General features: G+C 35.6%; 3 protein-coding genes across 6 annotated transcripts; all 3 read right to left on the reverse strand.

Moving 5' to 3' along the window:
- Window positions 1-1,789: 1,789 nt before the first annotated feature.
- On the reverse strand, window positions 1,790-3,182 carry LOC132159738 (hatching enzyme 1.2-like). 2 transcript variants are annotated; one of them, XM_059569331.1, is made up of 5 exons: window positions 3,050-3,182; window positions 2,891-2,969; window positions 2,627-2,767; window positions 2,426-2,543; window positions 1,790-2,327 (listed from the first exon to the last, which is right to left on the reverse strand). In XM_059569331.1, the coding sequence occupies exons 1-5, from the start codon at window positions 3,116-3,118 to the stop codon at window positions 1,937-1,939; spliced, it is 798 nt and encodes a 265-aa protein (XP_059425314.1). In that variant the 5' UTR covers window positions 3,119-3,182; the 3' UTR covers window positions 1,790-1,936. The 2 variants fall into 2 exon arrangements, with proteins under 2 accessions (XP_059425314.1, XP_059425315.1); XM_059569332.1 differs by having other exon boundaries at window positions 2,426-2,539; window positions 2,623-2,767.
- A 2,025-nt stretch (window positions 3,183-5,207) lies between these two features.
- On the reverse strand, window positions 5,208-6,587 carry LOC132159739 (hatching enzyme 1.2-like). Of its 2 annotated transcripts, none has more exons than XM_059569333.1 (5): window positions 6,467-6,587; window positions 6,308-6,386; window positions 6,045-6,185; window positions 5,844-5,961; window positions 5,208-5,745 (listed from the first exon to the last, which is right to left on the reverse strand). In XM_059569333.1, the coding sequence occupies exons 1-5, from the start codon at window positions 6,533-6,535 to the stop codon at window positions 5,355-5,357; spliced, it is 798 nt and encodes a 265-aa protein (XP_059425316.1). In that variant the 5' UTR covers window positions 6,536-6,587; the 3' UTR covers window positions 5,208-5,354. The 2 variants fall into 2 exon arrangements, with proteins under 2 accessions (XP_059425316.1, XP_059425317.1); XM_059569334.1 differs by having other exon boundaries at window positions 5,844-5,957; window positions 6,041-6,185.
- Window positions 6,588-8,639: 2,052 nt separating this feature from the next.
- LOC132159741 (hatching enzyme 1.2-like) lies at window positions 8,640-10,013 on the reverse strand. 2 transcript variants are annotated; one of them, XM_059569336.1, is made up of 5 exons: window positions 9,881-10,013; window positions 9,722-9,800; window positions 9,459-9,599; window positions 9,258-9,375; window positions 8,640-9,159 (listed from the first exon to the last, which is right to left on the reverse strand). In XM_059569336.1, the coding sequence occupies exons 1-5, from the start codon at window positions 9,947-9,949 to the stop codon at window positions 8,769-8,771; spliced, it is 798 nt and encodes a 265-aa protein (XP_059425319.1). In that variant the 5' UTR covers window positions 9,950-10,013; the 3' UTR covers window positions 8,640-8,768. The 2 variants fall into 2 exon arrangements, with proteins under 2 accessions (XP_059425319.1, XP_059425320.1); XM_059569337.1 differs by having other exon boundaries at window positions 9,258-9,371; window positions 9,455-9,599.
- Window positions 10,014-14,599: the final 4,586 nt, after the last annotated feature.

Raw genomic sequence — 14,599 nt, forward strand, 5'->3', positions numbered from 1 at the left:
ATACTTACAGTTTACTAGTGGTGGTTACATAACTTAAAAAAATAATAATAATTACCTTAGTTTAGATGAATGCTTCTGTTTCTAAATAACCAACAGATAAAAACAGACACAACTACTGTATAATTGTAAAGTATTTTGAGGAAAAATGACTTAATAATATTATTTCACAGTGCTACTCTGCTTATTAATTGGTAAAATGTCTTTCTTAAAAACAACAAGAATTTCAAATGTAGCAATGAAACCACCTTGCTACTTAGAAAGACAACAGCTAATAGCGTGTATCTTAACTACTTGCGACAAGGCTACTGCATAGTGCTCATTCCAATATGCAGCTAGCAGTCAAAGAGGAGTAGCAGTTAAACATTTTCAAAACAGTAAAAGATTTTGGCATTAGAAATAATGCATCGCATAATATTGGACTGCAGTTATATCTTATCAAATACACATCATTATTCTTCAGCTTGGGTTAAACAAATGAATTTTACTTTGTTGGAACAGCAGCTATGCTAATGATCTCTGTATTTCTAGCTAGGATTTACACAAGCTTTAGTCTGGATCCAGAGCACCTGAGAAAAGATGATGCCAACCCCTCAGAGGACCTCAGATGATGCCAAGCCTGAAACAACATACAGAACTACCAAATTTTGTTAAATGTTTGATTGCATCATACAATAATTGCTATTACTAATGTTCATCGTCTGTTTGATTACGTCTTTAATTTATTTTTCTGTCCATTTCTACAGTATGTACATAAACCGAGTCACCAATGGTAAGCTACTACTAAATAATGTAGAAACTATTTTTCTGTAAAGTTTCTTTGCAGCAATTTGTGACGTAAAAATCACTATACACATAAACTTGAATTGAATTGATTTTAAAATTTTATTTGACAGAAGTTGTGTATTTTGCTTTGTACTGCAGATGTTATATTTGCATTGTAGTCCAGATAATATAATATTTTTATTATGCAAACAACAAAAAAATGCTTTTAATGTGCCTATTATGATTTTAGCTACATTGATAAATTGTCCTTAACCTCTGAAAAAAAAATTGCTCGAAACTGTTCTGCCATTGCACGATTGAGTTTATTCACACTGCCAAAGCACTCCAGGTGTTTTTTTTTTTTGGACACAATTTAATCTGGCTATAACTGCCAAAAGAGGGGGAGAGAGTGCTCTACATTAACTACATTCACCTACAATTCCTGCTGGCCCGAGACTTGAACCCGCAATGTTTGGATTGCAAGGACACGACTTCCTCGTAACTGTAACTTGAATATGTTTTGGTCAACAGCTAAAAAAGATATAAATTGTGCCTGCTTTCAAACATGTATTTGGACCTAACTGTAGGCCTCTATTAGTAAAAAGAACTAAAAATAAAATTTGGTGATTTGGTGAAAATTTGGTGACATGCAAGGAGTGCTGACGCAAAAGCTTATGAGTGACTGATTGCAGATATGATATTAAAAGCCCTGATAGTGTTTCAGATTTTCCACTGTGAAAATATTAACACTTTCACATGGTAGGAAAATAAAAAAGAAACACAAACCTTTACTGTGATATTCATTCGTAACATCAGCATCATTAACTGTGAAAATTAAATGGAGAGTTGAGTGCTAATATACTCCAGGAATCAAGCAGTGATTGGGCCTCCTTTTATAATGAATGACGTTGCATTTCCTGACAGAACTTATGCTAAAACATTAATTTCTCCTAAAAAAATACAGCACTTTAATGCTGCAATCAAGCATTTTCTAAAACTTGACATTGAATTATAAAGAAAATATGAGTTTGTCTTGCAGTTTAGCTTTATTTTTCCCAACACACATTTTAGTAATTCAACACCATCAAAAGACAAAAACATAACCTTACACCAATTTTCATCTACATATTAACTATCCTGATAATGTGCATTGGTTGTATGAAATGTGATATATTCAACATCCATACAGCTTGTTGATCCTCAGGATGTCGATGTTGGACATTCCCTGCCTCTGTCCAATTTGCACTGTTCTATCAGGAATGGGTGTGATGGTTTCCAGCCCAGGCTGGATGGAGAAGGCTGTTCTTTCATAGTGCATGATGGAAGTGTAGTCGTATGGAGTGTTTTGGTTGTTGGTGTTTTGTTTCTGGAAGTTGTAGGCCATATCAGGAGAGATGTTCTGCCAGTTGATCTTGACGTACTGGTCACGATCGCTCCTGGTTTGCTCGTGGTAAAAGCCCAGGGCATGATTAAGCTCATGCTGAACGATGCCGTTGTACACACAGCCTTGCCTGTTGAAGGAGACCACCTGCTGACCACCAGTTCTGCCAAGAGAAGAGTAGCACCTGAGAGGATAGAAGAAGTAAAGAGGATAATTATTTATTTATTTATATAAATAAGGACTGATAAATGTTTCTTGTTAATGCTGTATGATTGTTCTCACCCATCTTTGTTCTCAATACTGATGTAGTCGGCCTGAGTTGATCTGGCCACAAAGCGGATGCAGGTTTTGGAGTGAAAGGTGGACATGGCGTTCGCAATCACTGATCTCTCATAACTGGCTGCAAACAAAAAGGACAACAGACTTAAAATGAGATCTACATGAATCGTAGATATGTTCAATGAATGAAGGAGATTCACTCACAGAATTCACTGCTCACTATGTAAGGGACCTCCACTATGTTCTTAGAGTTTTTCTTCCAGAAACAGTTGTTGTTAAAGCAGTAGAGAGCATTTCTGGTTTTGGGAAACACAAGATCTCCTTCAATCAAGACTTCAGAAGATCCTGCATTTAAAGAGAAACATATTTATGAAATAATAAAACATATCTATACATCTCGAACTGCAGTTTACCACTATTTTCTGAAACACATTGATGAATTTATAAGAAATCTACAAGGTGCCTGACCATTGTTGGACTCCAAAATCCTTGTAGTGATGTCCAGAGGTTCAGGTTCTGACACAAACACTCCTTCAAACCTTTCCTCCTGGAGGCAGAAACAGAGATGATAAAATTACTTTTTTAGGAACATTCATAATTTAAGGGAAAGTGTAGGCCTGATCTTACCATGAGAGAAGACGCCTGTGAGACGCCAAACAGCAGCAGCAGAATGGAGAGGGAGGCTCTTGTGTCCATGTCGTCTCAGTGTGTAGAGATGTTCAGGATGCTCTTGTGCTGAGCTTTGGTGTCTGTGAGTGATTCTGTCAAGACTTTATATTCACCCGAGTAGGTAGGTCTACTGGAGGATTATGGGTAGGGTCTTAGCATCAAGAGTCTAAAATGTGTACCTTCAGGGAGCAAACTCAGACCTCACCTGTTGGTCCAAAACCTTTCAAAATAAGTTCAAATACCCTGGTTAGTTTAAGTAATCCACTGAAATGGACTTTACTAAGTGCCAAAAACAGTGGTGTACAGGGAGAGGATTCATTGGTAATATACTTACAGTTTACTAGTGGTGGTTACATAACTTAAAAAAATAATAATAATTACCTTAGTTTAGATGAATGCTTCTGTTTCTAAATAACCAACAGATAAAAACAGACACAACTACTGTATAATTGTAAAGTATTTTGAGGAAAAATGACTTAATAATATTATTTCACAGTGCTACTCTGCTTATTAATTGGTAAAATGTCTTTCTTAAAAACAACAAGAATTTCAAATGTAGCAATGAAACCACCTTGCTACTTAGAAAGACAACAGCTAATAGCGTGTATCTTAACTACTTGCGACAAGGCTACTGCATAGGTCTCATTCCAATATGCAGCTAGCAGTCAAAGAGGAGTAGCAGTTAAACATTTTCAAAACAGTAAAAGATTTTGGCATTAGAAATAATGCATCGCATAATATTGGACTGCAGTTATATCTTATCAAATACACATCATTATTCTTCAGCTTGGGTTAAACAAATGAATTTTACTTTGTTGGAACAGCAGCTATGCTAATGATCTCTGTATTTCTAGCTAGGATTTACACAAGCTTTAGTCTGGATCCAGAGCACCTGAGAAAAGATGATGCCAACCCCTCAGAGGACCTCAGATGATGCCAAGCCTGAAACAACATACAGAACTACCAAATTTTGCTAAATGTTTGATTGCATCATACAATAATTGCTATTACTAATGTTCATCGTCTGTTTCATTACGTCTTTAATTTATTTTTCTGTACATTTCTACCATATGTACATAAACTGAGTCACCAATGGTAAGCTACTACTAAATAATGTAGAAACTATTTTTCTGTAAAGTTTCTTTGCAGCAATTTGTAACGTAAAAATCACTATACACATAAACTTGAATTGAATTGATTTTAACATTTTATTTGACAGAAGTTGTGTATTTTGCTTTGTACTGCAGATGTTATATTTGCATTGCAGTCCAGATAATATAATATTTTTATTATGCAACAACAAAAAAATGCTTTTAATGTGCCTATTATGATTTTAGCTACATTGATAAATTGTCCTTAACCTCTGAAAAAAAAATTGCTCGAAACTGTTCTGCCATTGCACGATTGAGTTTATTCACACTGCCAAAGCACTCCAGGTGTTTTTTTTTTTTTTGGACACAATTTAATCTGGCTGTAACTGCCAAAAGAGGGGGAGAGAGTTCTCTACATTAACTACATTCACCTACAATTCCTGCTGGCCCGAGACTTGAACCCGCAATGTTTGGATTGCAAGGCCACGACTTCCTCGTAACTGTAACTTGAATATGTTTTGGTCAACAGCTAAAAAAGATATAAATTGTGCCTGCTTTCAAACATGTATTTGGACCTAACTGTAGGCCTCTATTAGTAAAAAGAACTAAAAATAAAATTTGGTGATTTGGTGAAAATTTGGTGACATGCAAGGAGTGCTGACGCAAAAGCTTATGAGTGACTGATAGCAGATATGATATTAAAAGCCCTGATAGTGTTTCAGATTTTCCACTGTGAAAATATTAACACTTTCACATGGTAGGAAAATAAAAAAGAAACACAAACCTTTACTGTGATATTCATTCGTAACATCAGCATCATTAACTGTGAAAATTAAATGGAGAGTTGAGTGCTAATATACTCCAGGAATCAAGCAGTGATTGGGCCTCCTTTTATAATGAATGACGTTGCATTTCCTGACAGAACTTATGCTAAAACATTAATTTCTCCTAAAAAAATACAGCACTTTAATGCTGCAATCAAGCATTTTCTAAAACTTGACATTGAATTATAAAGAAAATATGAGTTTGTCTTGCAGTTTAGCTTTATTTTTCCCAACACACATTTTAGTAATTCAACACCATCAAAAGACAAAAACATAACCTTACACCAATTTTCATCTACATACTAACTATCCTGATATTGTGCATTGGTTGTATGAAATGTGATATATTCAACATCCATACAGCTTGTTGATCCTCAGGATGTCGATGTTGGACATTCCCTGCCTCTGTCCAATTTGCACTGTTCTATCAGGAATGGGTGTGATGGTTTCCAGCCCAGGCTGGATGGAGAAGGCTGTTCTTTCATAGTGCATGATGGAAGTGTAGTCGTATGGAGTGTTTTGGTTGTTGGTGTTTTGTTTCTGGAAGTTGTAGGCCATATCAGGAGAGATGTTCTGCCAGTTGATCTTGACGTACTGGTCACGATCGCTCCTGGTTTGCTCGTGGTAAAAGCCCAGGGCATGATTAAGCTCATGCTGAACGATGCCGTTGTACACACAGCCTTGCCTGTTGAAGGAGACCACCTGCTGACCACCAGTTCTGCCAAGAGAAGAGTAGCACCTGAGAGGATAGAAAAAGTAAAGAGGATAATTATTTATTTATTAATATAAATAAGGACTGATAAATGTTTCTTGTTAATGCTGTATGATTGTTCTCACCCATCTTTGTTCTCAATACTGATGTAGTCGGCCTGAGTTGATCTGGCCACAAAGCGGATGCAGGTTTTGGAGTGAAAGGTGGACATGGCGTTCGCAATCACTGATCTCTCATAACTGGCTGCAAACAAAAAGGACAACAGACTTAAAATGAGATCTACATGAATCGTAGATATGTTCAATGAATGAAGGAGATTCACTCACAGAATTCACTGCTCACTATGTAAGGGACCTCCACTATGTTCTTAGAGTTTTTCTTCCAGAAACAGTTGTTGCTAAAGCAGTAGAGAGCATTTCTGGTTTTGGGAAACACAAGATCTCCTTCAATCAAGACTTCAGAAGATCCTGCATTTAAAGAGAAACATATTTATGAAATAATAAAACATATCTATACATCTCGACTGCAGTTTACCACTATTTTCTGAAACACATTGATGAATTTATAAGAAATCTACAAGGTGCCTGACCATTGTTGGACTCCAAAATCCTTGTAGTGATGTCCAGAGGTTCAGGTTCTGACACAAACACTCCTTCAAACCTTTCCTCCTGGAGACAGAAACAGAGATGATAAAATTACTTTTTTAGGAACATTCATAATTTAAGGGAAAGTGTAGGCCTGATCTTACCATGAGAGAAGACGCCTGTGAGACGCCAAACAGCAGCAGCAGAATGGAGAGGGAGGCTCTTGTGTCCATGTCGTCTCAGTGTGTAGAGATGTTCAGGATGCTCTTGTGCTGAGCTTTGGTGTCTGTGAGTGATTCTGTCAAGACTTTATATTCACCCGAGTAGGTAGGTCTACTGGAGGATTATGGGTAGGGTCTTAGCATCAAGAGTCTAAAATGTGTACCTTCAGGGAGGAAACTCAAACCTCACCTGTTGGTCCAAAACCTTTCAAAATAAGTTCAAATACCCTGGTTAGTTTAAGTAATCCACTGAAATGGACTTTACTAAGTGCCAAAAACAGTGGTGTACAGGGAGAGGATTCATTGGTAATATACTTACAGTTTACTAGTGGTGGTTACATAACTTAAAAAAATAATAATAATTACCTTAGTTTAGATGAATGCTTCTGTTTCTAAATAACCAACAGATAAAAACAGACACAACTACTGTATAATTGTAAAGTATTTTGAGGAAAAATGACTTAATATTATTTCACAGTGCTACTCTGCTTATTAATTGGTAAAATGTCTTTCTTAAAAACAACAAGAATTTCAAATGTAGCAATGAAACCACCTTGCTACTTAGAAAGACAACAGCTAATAGCGTGTATCTTAACTACTTGCGACAAGGCTACTGCATAGTGCTCATTCCAATATGCAGCTAGCAGTCAAAGAGGAGTAGCAGTTAAACATTTTCAAAACAGTAAAAGATTTTGGCATTAGAAATAATGCATCGCATAATATTGGACTGCAGTTATATCTTATCAAATACACATCATTATTCTTCAGCTTGGGTTAAACAAATGATTTTTACTTTGTTGGAACAGCAGCTATGCTAATGATCTCTGTATTTCTAGCTAGGATTTACACAAGCTTTAGTCTGGATCCAGAGCACCTGAGAAAAGATGATGCCAACCCCTCAGAGGACCTCAGATGATGCCAAGTCTGAAACAACATACAGAACTACCAAATTTTGCTAAATGTTTGATTGCATCATACAATAATTGCTATTACTAATGTTCATCGTCTGTTTGATTACGTCTTTAATTTATTTTTCTGTCCATTTCTACAGTATGTACATAAACCGAGTCACCAATGGTAAGCTACTACTAAATAATGTAGAAACTATTTTTCTGTAAAGTTTCTTTGCAGCAATTTGTGACGTAAAAATCACTATACACATAAACTTGAATTGAATTGATTTTAAAATTTTATTTGACAGAAGTTGTGTATTTTGCTTTGTACTGCAGATGTTATATTTGCATTGTAGTCCAGATAATATAATATTTTTATTATGCAAACAACAAAAAAATGCTTTTAATGTGCCTATTATGATTTTAGCTACATTGATAAATTGTCCTTAACCTCTGAAAAAAAAATTGCTCGAAACTGTTCTGCCATTGCACGATTGAGTTTATTCACACTGCCAAAGCACTCCAGGTGTTTTTTTTTTTTGGACACAATTTAATCTGGCTGTAACTGCCAAAAGAGGGGGAGAGAGTGCTCTACATTAACTACATTCACCTACAATTCCTGCTGGCCCGAGACTTGAACCCGCAATGTTTGGATTGCAAGGACACGACTTCCTCGTAACTGTAACTTGAATATGTTTTGGTCAACAGCTAAAAAAGATATAAATTGTGCCTGCTTTCAAACATGTATTTGGACCTAACTGTAGGCCTCTATTAGTAAAAAGAACTAAAAATAAAATTTGGTGATTTGGTGAAAATTTGGTGACATGCAAGGAGTGCTGACGCAAAAGCTTATGAGTGACTGATTGCAGATATGATATTAAAAGCCCTGATAGTGTTTCAGATTTTCCACTGTGAAAATATTAACACTTTCACATGGTAGGAAAATAAAAAAGAAACACAAACCTTTACTGTGATATTCATTCGTAACATCAGCATCATTAACTGTGAAAATTAAATGGAGAGTTGAGTGCTAATATACTCCAGGAATCAAGCAGTGATTGGGCCTCCTTTTATAATGAATGACGTTGCATTTCCTGACAGAATTTATGCTAAAACATTAATTTCTCCTAAAAAAATACAGCACTTTAATGCTGCAATCAAGCATTTTCTAAAACTTGACATTGAATTATAAAGGAAATATGAGTTTGTCTTGCGGTTTTATTTTTATTTTTCCCAACACACATTTTAGTAATTCAACACCATCAAAAGACAAAAACATAACCTTACACCAATTTTCATCTACATATTAACTATCCTGATAATGTGCATTGGTTGTATGAAATGTGATATATTCAACATCCATACAGCTTGTTGATCCTCAGGATGTCGATGTTGGACATTCCCTGCCTCTGTCCAATTTGCACTGTTCTATCAGGAATGGGTGTGATGGTTTCCAGCCCAGGCTGGATGGAGAAGGCTGTTCTTTCATAGTGCATGATGGAAGTGTAGTCGTATGGAGTGTTTTGGTTGTTGGTGTTTTGTTTCTGGAAGTTGTAGGCCATATCAGGAGAGATGTTCTGCCAGTTGATCTTGACGTACTGGTCACGATCGCTCCTGGTTTGCTCGTGGTAAAAGCCCAGGGCATGATTAAGCTCATGCTGAACGATGCCGTTGTACACACAGCCTTGCCTGTTGAAGGAGACCACCTGCTGACCACCAGTTCTGCCAAGAGAAGAGTAGCACCTGAGAGGATAGAAGAAGTAAAGAGGATAATTATTTATTCATTTATATAAATAAGGACTGATAAATGTTTCTTGTTAATGCTGTATGATTGTTCTCACCCATCTTTGTTCTCAATACTGATGTAGTCGGCCTGAGTTGATCTGGCCACAAAGCGGATGCAGGTTTTGGAGTGAAAGGTGGACATGGCATTCGCAATCACTGATCTCTCATAACTGGCTGCAAACAAAAAGGACAACAGACTTAAAATGAGATCTACATGAATCGTAGATAAGTTCAATGAATGAAGGAGATTCACTCACAGAATTCACTGCTCACTATGTAAGGGACCTCCACTATGTTCTTAGAGTTTTTCTTCCAGAAACAGTTGTTGTTAAAGCAGTAGAGAGCATTTCTGGTTTTGGGAAACACAAGATCTCCTTCAATCAAGACTTCAGAAGATCCTGCATTTAAAGAGAAACATATTTATGAAATAATAAAACATATCTATACATCTCGACTGCAGTTTACCACTATTTTCTGAAACACATTGATGAATTTATAAGAAATCTACAAGGTGCCTGACCATTGTTGGACTCCAAAATCCTTGTAGTGATGTCCAGAGGTTCAGGTTCTGACACAAACACTCCTTCAAACCTTTCCTCCTGGAGACAGAAACAGAGATGATAAAATTACTTTTTTAGGAACATTCATAATTTAAGGGAAAGTGTAGGCCTGATCTTACCATGAGAGAAGACGCCTGTGAGACGCCAAACAGCAGCAGCAGAATGGAGAGGGAGGCTCTTGTGTCCATGTCGTCTCAGTGTGTAGAGATGTTCAGGATGCTCTTGTGCTGAGCTTTGGTGTCTGTGAGTGATTCTGTCAAGACTTTATATTCACCCGAGTAGGTAGGTCTACTGGAGGATTATGGGTAGGGTCTTAGCATCAAGAGTCTAAAATGTGTACCTTCAGGGAGGAAACTCAAACCTCACCTGTTGGTCCAAAACCTTTCAAAATAAGTTCAAATACCCTGGTTAGTTTAAGTAATCCACTGAAATGGACTTTACTAAGTGCCAAAAACAGTGGTGTACAGGGAGAGGATTCATTGGTAATATACTTACAGTTTACTAGTGGTGGTTACATAACTTAAAAAAATAATAATAATTACCTTAGTTTAGATGAATGCTTCTGTTTCTAAATAACCAACAGATAAAAACAGACACAACTACTGTATAATTGTAAAGTATTTTGAGGAAAAATGACTTAATAATATTATTTCACAGTGCTACTCTGCTTATTAATTGGTAAAATGTCTTTCTTAAAAACAACAAGAATTTCAAATGTAGCAATGAAACCACCTTGCTACTTAGAAAGACAACAGCTAATAGCGTGTATCTTAACTACTTGCGACAAGGCTACTGCATAGTGCTCATTCCAATATGCAGCTAGCAGTCAAAGAGGAGTAGCAGTTAAACATTTTCAAAACAGTAAAAGATTTTGGCATTAGAAATAATGCATCGCATAATATTGGACTGCAGTTATATCTTATCAAATACACATCATTATTCTTCAGCTTGGGTTAAACAAATGAATTTTACTTTGTTGGAACAGCAGCTATGCTAATGATCTCTGTATTTCTAGCTAGGATTTACACAAGCTTTAGTCTGGATCCAGAGCACCTGAGAAAAGATGATGCCAACCCCTCAGAGGACCTCAGATGATGCCAAGCCTGAAACAACATACAGAACTACCAAATTTTGCTAAATGTTTGATTGCATCATACAATAATTGCTATTACTAATGTTCATCGTCTGTTTGATTACGTCTTTAATTTATTTTTCTGTACATTTCTACCATATGTACATAAACTGAGTCACCAATGGTAAGCTACTACTAAATAATGTAGAAACTATTTTTCTGTAAAGTTTCTTTGCAGCAATTTGTAACGTAAAAATCACTATACACATAAACTTGAATTGAATTGATTTTAAAATTTTATTTGACAGAAGTTGTGTATTTTGCTTTGTACTGCAGATGTTATATTTGCATTGTAGTCCAGATAATATAATATTTTTATTATGCAACAACAAAAAATGCTTTTAATGTGCCTATTATGATATTAGCTACATTGATAAGTTTTAATCTGGCTGTAACTGCCAAAAGACATGCTTTTCAAAGATATGTGCATTATTTATGTTTGTTTAAAAATTCTCATCAATTTGAGTTCATTTATTGTTTAAAAGTAGAGAATGTGCTCCCTTAAAATGTTTAATGTCATGGGTTCTTTAAGAAAGAGTTAATATTGAAGCATAACAGGTCATATGACCAGGTTGAGTTGAACGCGGGACCGCTGCATTATGAGTTGAAGAAACATGGATGCAGAGAAATGATAATGGTATTCAGAGCCTGGAATGAGTAACCTTTATCTGCATGGTCTAAGAGGGCGCACACGGTAAATAATCTTTAAATCTGTTTTATTTTCTATATAATGTTGTTTTATATCAGTTTATGTAAACAATGTTATGTGTAAAGAGCGATGTAATTGGATTCGGATTGTCGCATGTCTTCATTTTCGTATCAGCAGACATTTACATGAGAGAGTAGAAAAGACTTGACTAAATGCATATTTTGACCATTATATGCTTTATTTCTTGTAGTTTTCACGGTGTCTGCTGAAAAGAGACAGAGACAGAAACAGAGAGACAAATAAACAGCAAAAAGGACATCTGTATGAAGTGTGGCTCATTTCATTAGACTAGTGCAGCTATACTGGCCTTGTTTGCACTTCGTGGTGTACCCTCTGTGTTTGCTCTCGTGAAGTCTTCTCTTGATTGTATACTTTGACAGTGACACGTCTACCCCCTGGAGATGGTTCTTTTCTTGGTTGGATGTTGTGAAATGTTTTTTCTTTACCGTGGAGAGGATCTTCCGATCATCCACTATGTTTTCCTCCGTAGACATCTGTAGACTTTTTCTGTAACCGGGTGAACGAAACGTGAGACGTACAGATCCATATCGGGCGCCGTTTGTAAAGCTGCTCATGCTGAAAATAACAGCAACATTTTGTCACCTTTAGCTTCAAACAATGTTTAAAAAACTGGTATGAATTTTTCACAGTCACTTTTTAGCACATTTACAACAATATTTGTCAACTTAGAGACATTTTAAATAGTTAAATATTAAATGTTACACCTAAATGTTAAATGTTAAATCTAAATGCTAAATGTTAAATCTAAATTTAAATGTAAATATAAAATCTAAATGTTAAATCTAAATGTTAAATATAAATTTAAACCTAAATGTTAAATCTAAATGTTAAATATAAATGTTAAATCTAAATGTTAAATCTAAATGCTAAATCTAAATGTTTTGACGGTCACTTTTTAGCACATTTACAACAATATTTGTCAACTTAGAGATATTTTAAATAGTTAAATATAAATATTAAATGTTAAACCTAAATGTTAAATCTAAATATAAAATCTAAATGTTAAATATAAATATAAATGTTAAATATAAATGTTAAATCTAAATGTTAAATCTAAATCTTAAATCTAAATCTAAATCTAAATGTTAAATCTAAATTTAAATCTAAATGTTGAATCTAAATGTTAAATCTAAATCTAAATGTTGAATCTAAATGTTTCGGTTGAAACTAAATATTTAGCTAATATGCAAATTCAAAATGCCGGAAGTGCCAAAATAAAAGCTCAATGAGGTCAGTGTGTGTTTATAGCATTGTGTTCAATAAGGAACCAATAAAAATCATCTCATCCGAGGAAATTGACTCTTGGACATGGATTATTTTGATAATGACTACCTTAAACAATAAACACGTTTGGAGAAACTGTATTTGAAGAGTACGCTAGTGTATGTAGATTTTAATGTTAGGGAACAATGTGAGTGATGTGTACGTTTAGTAGGAAAACATCTGATCCACACTGTGGAACAGAAGAGGGCGGTATTGGCCAATAAGCTGGATGCCAACCGCCGTTAAACTGGGAAGAAGACGAATATGACGGCTTGCTGTGAGTTACAATGGTGAGATTATATTTTTTCACGAAATAATTATTTAAATTTAAGAGTACAAGTTATTTTCATACAGTGGTATTGATTTTGGAGTTAATAATCTATTACATCTAAGGTGTAAAGTCAGCAACATATAAGCAAAAGGTGTAAAGACGCTATCCTCCGGTTTCACAGGCAAAACTAATTGAGCCATGGTCTGATCCTGGCTTAATCTAAACCCTGTTTGTCACTTACATAATACAGCATATTTGTGATTGTGCTGTATAAACACGTTTTATAACGAATAAAGTCAAAAGTGGATTTACATAAACCATATATAACGTTACATCTTGAAGACTATTAATAAATGTCTATCATCTGACAGATAGTCTTTGATAAGTATTGCAGGTGAGCACATTTAACAGACATGAAACAGGCATCTGAGTTCACTCATTGTTGTCAACACTGCTTTAGATGAGTGTAAGTCATGTAATCAAACAAATCTACATACAGTAACTAAACACAGGTTATCTATTTTATTTGTCCATTTGCAATATTGATAATTTTAGGAACATTTGTGTTGGATAAAAAGCGAGTTACATCATTTACTAACTCAACATGCAGATGCAGTATATCACAGATAAATCACAGAAGAGACTGACTCTTGTCTGGATGTTACAGGAACAGATTATGTTTATCTGCTGTAGAGTGACTGATGAAGAAATGCTGCCATCAAAGGATTTGTGTAAGTACACTACAAAAATAAATGAAACATTTTAATTAGTTTAATTTCAAAGAGTTATAACAGCACTTTTCTTATTGTTGATTTCTGTGCATTTGCTGCAAGGAAAGGGGGAAAAAGGAAATACCTGAAACAAAAGAATAATGACTTTTTGTATTGTGTGTGTGTGTGTGTGTGTGTGTGTGTGTGTGTGTATTTGTGTAGGTTATGAAAATGTCTGCAGACTGGTGTGTGCACTGAGGATGGAGAAGTCCACTGCAGCATCTGGAAATGGTCCAGAGATATGGATGAGATGCTCCATCACTCCAGCTCTCATCAGGACCAGATGCTGCTGTGGTCTCTTCCTCATCGGTGGCCCCAGAGCAGCGAGAGCATCTAGAGAAAGACCAAAAGACACAGAGGATTTGATTTTGGTAAAGTTTGTTCTGCTGGTTTCTGTTTATACAATGAAGGCTGACTTTCAGAAGCTTCAAAAAGCATCATCACAAATTGTGATGGAGCTTTTATCTGAAGTCATTGACAGTGCTCTTATTACAGGGGCCTACAATCCTCTGATCCACCTGGAGAAAAGAGCCGTGCTCACAGACATACTGATGGTTTTGAAACAGTTCAGTGGTTTAGCCCACTACAAAAATAATAAATTAATGCATGTACTTGTAAACTCTGTGTAAATGTTTTAAAGGTAGTGGTTCTCGTGGAGAGCAGGCACACGAT

This window comes from Carassius carassius, chromosome 16 (genome assembly GCF_963082965.1).
Source record: "Carassius carassius chromosome 16, fCarCar2.1, whole genome shotgun sequence".
Classification (NCBI taxonomy): domain Eukaryota; kingdom Metazoa; phylum Chordata; class Actinopteri; order Cypriniformes; family Cyprinidae; genus Carassius; species Carassius carassius.

Bases quoted from the DNA above. Each gene is read 5' to 3' on its own strand.
- LOC132159739 (XM_059569333.1), bottom strand. From the start codon at position 6,535: ATGGACACAAGAGCCTCCCTCTCCATTCTGCTGCTGCTGTTTGGCGTC. The intron at 6,186-6,307 runs GTCAGGCACCTT...CTTTAAATGCAG, and splicing joins GATTTTGGAGTCCAACAATG to GATCTTCTGAAGTCTTGATT. The intron at 5,962-6,044 runs GTGAGTGAATCT...TTTTGTTTGCAG, and splicing joins CATAGTGAGCAGTGAATTCT to CCAGTTATGAGAGATCAGTG.
- LOC132159738 (XM_059569331.1), bottom strand. From the start codon at position 3,118: ATGGACACAAGAGCCTCCCTCTCCATTCTGCTGCTGCTGTTTGGCGTC. The intron at 2,970-3,049 runs GTAAGATCAGGC...TTCTGCCTCCAG, and splicing joins CACAGGCGTCTTCTCTCATG to GAGGAAAGGTTTGAAGGAGT. The intron at 2,768-2,890 runs GTCAGGCACCTT...CTTTAAATGCAG, and splicing joins GATTTTGGAGTCCAACAATG to GATCTTCTGAAGTCTTGATT.
- LOC132159741 (XM_059569336.1), bottom strand. From the start codon at position 9,949: ATGGACACAAGAGCCTCCCTCTCCATTCTGCTGCTGCTGTTTGGCGTC. The intron at 9,801-9,880 runs GTAAGATCAGGC...TTCTGTCTCCAG, and splicing joins CACAGGCGTCTTCTCTCATG to GAGGAAAGGTTTGAAGGAGT. The intron at 9,160-9,257 runs GTGAGAACAATC...CTATCCTCTCAG, and splicing joins AGTATTGAGAACAAAGATGG to GTGCTACTCTTCTCTTGGCA.